The 7,383-nt window shown below is 26.6% G+C and overlaps 1 protein-coding gene across 2 annotated transcripts in view; it reads right to left on the reverse strand.

Annotated features, from left to right (window-relative positions):
- LOC111632232 (RNA-binding protein Nova-2-like) overlaps positions 1–6,679 on the reverse strand; it is a 104,365-nt gene extending 97,686 nt beyond the window's left edge. Inside the window, exon 1 of one of the 2 annotated variants that reach the window (XM_023376610.1) lies at positions 6,521–6,679. In XM_023376610.1, the coding sequence (XP_023232378.1) occupies positions 6,521–6,641 (121 nt within the window). In that variant the 5' untranslated portion in view covers positions 6,642–6,679. The remainder of the gene's footprint in view (positions 1–6,520) is intronic. The other variant, XM_023376611.1, reaches the window with a different exon arrangement.
- Positions 6,680–7,383: the final 704 nt, after the last annotated feature.

The following is a 7,383-nucleotide window of genomic DNA, read 5'->3' on the forward strand; positions in this document are numbered from 1 at the left end:
CCAAATACCCTTAAACAAAGGAAAAGTACGTCCTTTATGAAGGCATAGAGCCTTTACTACATGAAAATGAAAATTAATGAATACACTGTGTACAGTAATTTACCTGATAAGACAGACCTCAGAAAAATACTTTATGAGAGCTTTTATACTTTTATAAAGCTGTCTATAATGAAAATGAATTAACTAAGGATTTTTTTGCCCTGCCAGGGTGTGGCCGAGTTATCCGGAGTGCCGGGTTATCGAGTGCCACGTTTTTGAGGCTCTACTGTACTTTAAAGGAACTTCTTCATATTCCAATACAAGAATGTGAAAATTTCATAACACTGTTTATAATGACGATGATGTATTTAACAAATGAGGCAGAAACTGGAAGTAACTTACCACATCATCAATGGCTAATGCTCATTGTTTAATACCCAAGTTAATTCTTTCCATAGACAAACTATATAAGGCTATGCTATATATTGATGAAAAATAAATTTAGATAAAAATATATTTGCCAATTTTAACGTAATTTATGAAATGAAATTCTTTTACTTTGAAATATAAAATATTTAAAAACTGCACAAACTTTACTAAAGAACATAATACAAGATATTATAACATATCATCACCATCAATGCAAGATTATTATTGCAAAAAACTTTAAACCAGTAACTACAATTTTAAATACATAATAGAGCAAACAAACCAAACTTAAAAATAAAGAGAATTAGATTACAAAGCATTCTTCACAAATTAGGTATAAATTATTATTCCTATAGGTATTAGTCTGTATCAGTAATTAATAGAATGCCCTTTTTTTGATATTATTTAAATACTGTATTTCTAATGTATATGCATACTTGGTCAGATTTGATCTTTTAGATAATGATAGTCACTTTCTCCCAAAAGATAGTATTGTTTGGGAGAATGTGAATAAAATGGAACCAAAGTGGAGTGTTAAATATAAAATGGAAACTTCATTGTATAAACAGTTTAAATCAGTAATCAACCTTTTCTGAATGCACACTATATGTGACCTTCCTAGACTTCTGGTGAACTACATGCATTTTTTCTTATACAGTTACAGGATTTGACCTGCTGAGTATTGCCATAATCCATAACCTCCAGCATACAAGGTATTAAATTATTATATGCTAATGATATGCAAACTGATAATACAGTAAACCCTTTGCTAACTCAGACACATTTTCTTTTAAAAATATTTTACAGTAACTTAAAATTTCTTGACAATAGAAAAATTATAATATAATTAATGTTACTATAACAAAATTATAATTAATGAATGCTTTCAACATCTGAAAGTCTTTAATACCATGCATTATATTTCTGTAGTCAGTAAGTTACTAATAACTGTACATTGCTGTATATTCTACTGTCATGAAATTTTTTTGAATTCATTTCCTACAACAATAAATTCAACAGTATAATCTAACCTAAAGCTCTGAAAAACTGCATAGAGCTGATTATAACAAATTACTATACTGTATATCCAACTTCTTTTTCCACATCATTGAAGAACTCACTCAGGTTTTCATAAAACTCAGATAATCTTCATCCCCTATTAGTTAAAAGTTTACTTTATATAGTTTATTCTCATCTTTGTAGTTTGAATGTTCTTTATCACAAAAATCTGTTTGATTAGAGTTGTATAATGGCACAAGGCAAAAAGCAGAAATACAAAATTATGTTGCCAAAGCCTCAGGGCAGCATATTAGGATCTCATGGACCATAGACTGCTCACGACTGGGTTAAATGTTTTATCTATCTTTATTAAAAAAATAGTTTTATTTATCTTGTAGAAAATATAGATACAAGTTATTATATTGCTATTGCTTAAAACCAGATATAAATAGAAGAGCTAAATACACACAGTATATATATAAAAATTTTGCAAAAAGTTGGCCTAAGTCTCTCACAACACTTGGTCAACTTTATGTAATTTTTTTCCAGATCAAGAAGCTTGAATTTTGTTTAAATTTTTCCCAAACAGCTTAATAATTTAAGGTCTTTTATTATATTATTATTCATTGGACTGAAAGTGATTAGTTATTTTATATTTAAAAACAAAATACATAGTTAAAATAATTTTGAATGATTTTGTTTGCTGGGGAACAGTAATCTCCAGACTGAATAAACTTCACTGCAATAAAGAATAAATTTGCATGTATTCTAATCTAACCTGATATATAAATTCTTGAAAGACATTTGAGGCTGTCCAAAAAATGACATCCACACTGGGAGGGTGGAAGGTGTTATGATAAGTTGGACAAAGTCAGACAAGAGGAGAGGGGAGGGATTGAGCATCAGTGGACATCCATTTATTTCATTAAATTTTATAAACAATATTTTATGTAAAATACTACTCTAAATATAAAATATAAAAATAATTAACATAAAATATTTCAATCAAGTAAAATAAAATATTCTTTCTAAACAATGATCCATATATTTTATTTTCAAATATAACTTGCAAAACATCCAAATAATTGGAATATCAAAAGTGATATTACATTACATCAAAAAATTTAATAATTCTCTACTACAATCAAAAGTTAGTACTAAGAAAAAAAATGGAAAGAGGAAAATATACTCTCTTTAGCAATAGCATGGAATAAACAAAACAAATGAGTTTATGTTAGAAGTACAGTACTTCTAAATAATTCATAGTATGAGTAAAACTAAAAAATTATCAATGAAGTTTGAAGAAATTTAAAACACTAAGACTTGCATATTAGACCAAAAACAAAAACACAGTAAAGTGAATTAAATACAAATAAGCAGTGCCATTTTAATCATTAGGCAAATTAAGCATGTGCCTAAGACTCAGGAAAATGTAAAAAACAAAAAATATGACTAGTACTGTTTTATAAAAATAAAAAAAAATCATTAAATATTTTTACAAATGATATTTAAAATGTCTGCCTTATTGTATATTTTCTTTACATTTGGATTAATAATACCTCAATCTGTCAGCAGGCCCAGCAAGAAAACTAGAATTAATGTTTGTGCTATTACATTCTTCAAAATTATCCATTTGTGTAGTCAGATTTTGTAAAACAATTTACAAAAAAAAACTTTAAACTGAGCTTTCAAGATGAACTTTAGAAATTTGTGAACTTTGTTTTGAGGAGAAAATTCCTAATCCAGTTGAAATTACAAGCTCAACACAGACTGAATCAGAATCCATATTTCCAAACTTGTTCATATCCTAAACATTACCTTACATTTCTTTTAAGTAATGCTAGTGGAGAAAGGTCTTTTAGTTTTAAAGAGTCAAAACTAAAAGTTCAGCACAATGAGATAGACTCACTTAAATTCACTTGCAATATTGTCTATGGAAATATAAATTACCAAAAAAGGTTTTTTTTGATGAAACCATAAGAGAATTTGCTCTTAAGAGTTTGCCATTCTATTTGAAAATGCATTTTCTGATCTCATTCGGACCTGTTTAGAATGGGGTAAGTGTATAATTTGCAAATTAAAATAAAAAATTAATGAACTAAAATTAATGTTAAATGCAATTGCTTCATTTAAAATTTAGTGATATACAGTTATTAAGTATACAAGAAAAATGCCCAAATTTACCTTTATGCCTAGGACCTGAGACACTTAAAATGTCTCTAGAAATAAGACATGAAAATCTAATTCAAAAAAGTTTTAATTCAGTAATGGCCATTAATAAAAAAAGAGAAAATTAATAGAATTGTAAAAATTATTAAATGGAAAAGATAAAAATCTACCAAATCCTTAGTTTGTATATAAAGATGATAAATAAATAGCACAAAAGCATTTACTTGCTTCTGTGCAATTCTTAATAGTTCTCATTACTACTTTATCTTTGTTGTATTGTTAAAAGATTTACATCATGAAGCTTGCTTAATATATGCTGTAATAGCAAATTATTGCTTTATGTGATTATAATAATGAGCATGGAGAGATTATGTTTGTTTTACTAAAATTTGATTTTTTGATGCAAAGTGTAGTATACAGGTATATTATGCATCAAAGCCACTATATATTAGATATATAATGATAATGTTTTCAAAATTTTGAAAAATATAAAAAGACTGAAAAATGTTGTAATTTGTAACAGTCTGATCTAACACTTCACAAGTTACTACAGATGAGACAGAGGAGAAAATATCTTTCTTTTAATAAATCAAATGCTTCAAAGTTGAGTTTTGTTAATTAGTTAGGAATATTCTATTGTTAATAGAATACAACCCCTATCAACGTTCATAAATATTGAAAGATTTAAATGAATGTATGAATTATGAAATTTTTAATATAAAAACAAGCAGTAATACTCAATACCTCTAACAAACAATTACTATATTCTAATATGTATATTTTGTATAATACAAACTTATCAATATGAAAATACAGAATATTTGTTATATAATTAAACTATAAAATTTAGCAAAATTCATTTCATAAAATCTACTTATCTATTACAGAACAGTTTTCCAATACAATGCACATACAATGATGTAAAACCTAAAGAGAATTCAAAAAGATGTTGAATAGATTATATGAATATGGCTAAATTTCATTTTCTATTAATCTTCATGTTTTCACAATTATAGATATGTTAACACTAAAAAAAGATGTTTATTGTTATTAAAAACATTTCTGTTAAATAACATCTACATATTTTGTAATAAAATGTATACAATCAGAATATAGTATTTGTTTTAAAATCATAAAAATTTTCAATCTATACCCTTTTTAATTTCTTCTTAATAAAAGGAATAATTATCATTTCTCTTGTTAAATTTATATTAATTATTATGTAAATTACATGATATATTTGTTAATTTCTTCATAAAAATGTTCATAGGGTATTGTGATTGATTTCTAAAAATTGATCATTCAAACTTATGCAATCAATGTTTATTAAAAATGAATAATAATAATTCACTTGATATTTATATTAAAAAGATCAAATAGCTTATTCATCTATGTATTTATGAATATAGAGAAATAAAAATATATGGAATCACATAATCCACTTCCATTTTCCAATTTGTGACATTACCATCCCAATATCAATATTTTCCAAATTTCAATAAAAAAAATCATTGTAATTAAAAATATTTCAACATTAAACCATCATATTCAATTGCATTAGAACAAAAAATAAAATTTATAAATTAACAAATCATCCAAAATATTTTTTAATAGTTCCTGATATCAATTAACAATGACAATACATTAACACAACTTTTACTCAATTTGATAATGCTACTTCAAAATCTATAATTATTTTTGAATTATTAATTTATGGTAAATATATTTAAATTGAAGTTTGAAGATCAGTACAAGTATGTTCAAATGATAAATTAAAATGAAAAACAATAATCCTTTGAAATTTACAAACCATTCTATTTTTAAATAATATTATAACATTATTTAAAAACCAATTCATGTAAATTTAAACATTAATATTTGCAATTCCTTTACAATTTATTTTTAAAAATTATTACAAATAGACAAGAAAATCCTAGCAATTTTAATATTATAGTTAAAGTTAACCATGAATTTTAGTTGAAAAAAAAATTTATTTAGAAAAAAAAAAGCTTAAAATTATCAAGAAATGATTATCTGCCATATTTGTACTTTAATAGTATTAAAATATAATGCAATCATCAAATTTACATTGAAATGTGCCACTATTTAAAAAAAAGTGATGGTTTTATTATTATACAATAAAATTTAGAAGACTTCATTATTTTATATACATAATACTACTACATTATTATACATCCACAAGAGCAACCCAATTCTGAATTCTGCTTTATGAGAATAAACTCAAAAAATTGTAAAAGATAAATTTAAGGTCTAAATTTAGTAAATTCTTTTGTATTATATATAAAAATGTGTTATATATATAGATATGTTTGAAATTTGATTAAAGCAACAATATAATATATAAAAATTAGATAAGTAATAAAAAAAAAAGTTGAATATAATTTTTGTCTATAAATTTTTTTTAATTAAGAATTATTTGTCTGAAGATAAAATGTAAATCATATAAGGAAATCAGAACAATTCCCTTATATGATTGGATTCAATTTTGGCTGAATATGAACACAAGTGAGTAGAAAACGAAATAGATTATATGAATAAATAAAATCATTAAAAGGAAATAAAAGTTCACATTCCAATTCCTTGGAAAAGAGACAATATTCAGTTCAGCAAAGCGGACAAAATCAAGGCAAACGATTTAAAGGGAAGAAGAAAAAAAAAAAAGGATTGCGAAACGACTTTCGGGCAAGGACCTCAACACTTCGTAAGAAGTAGGAATCTAAAGACGCATTATAGGAGTGGCTTAGAAGCATTGCTTGCATTCGGTCGACAGAAATCCAGGATCATTCCTGGACTTTCATCGTCCAGTCCAGAGCAGTCCATTGGATCGAAAGAGGCAATGTCATATGGTAACCCACGTCACACCTATATCCCATCTGTTTACTCCGGATTACGAGACCGGAGATGGTTAAATATCATACAGTACCTCCACCATGATGGGATCTTTTAGTTGTCCCTATATCTAATTCGGTATCCAACGGCCGCTTCCTAGAATCTCCGATCTCTGATTCGGGACACCCATTCACACCTCCCAGACCCGTCGCCATCTTCTTAAAGCAGTAGTAGAGCCGAGTGTGATGTCACCAGGCTGTCTAGTGACGTCATTTATATGATCGCGACCCGGAGACATTCTTCAAATTTTAAGTAATATAGATAAAAATTAAGCATGCATTACATCTCCAAATATTGTAATTATAAAATGATAAAAAATTATTTATAAATCTTGTATTTTTATAAAAGATTTATATACGGTAATCTCGTCCCGGGTTTCTGGGTGCCGGCGGGGTTGACACGTGGTTTGCACGCACGCAGCCACATGACCTGATTGATTCTCTTTAAAGAGTTGCTGCACTGTCAGATACTTCGGATGTACGGGTACCATTCCGGTCTTTAATAAATTTGAAATTAAAATTATGTAATAATACCTCTGTTTCGAAGTTATAGATCAAATTAAGTTTATTATTTTATAATTATCTAACAGAATACTAAAAAAATACTCTAGACAGAAATGTACTCCTTTTAGTTTCCTTTAAATTCTTTATGCTAAAAATATAGCTTATAGGATATATATATATATTNTGGAATACATCATGGTTTTAATGTAAAAAGTGTCAGAACCTAAAAGAAAAGGCTGGCACTTGATCTTTTTTAACTTTGTGGACTTTTTCTACCAATTTTTACCTGTTTTAGAAGTGTTTTCTTCATTAGAAGTTTTCTTCAAAAGCATTTTTTTAAACTGTTACTTCTGTGGTGGTGTTTAAGGGATTTAAAAGATAGACCCGAAAAATT

The sequence above is a fragment of the Centruroides sculpturatus genome, unplaced genomic scaffold, assembly GCF_000671375.1.
Source record: "Centruroides sculpturatus isolate CEXI.00-Female unplaced genomic scaffold, Cexi_2.0 scaffold619, whole genome shotgun sequence".
Lineage (NCBI taxonomy): Eukaryota > Metazoa > Arthropoda > Arachnida > Scorpiones > Buthidae > Centruroides > Centruroides sculpturatus.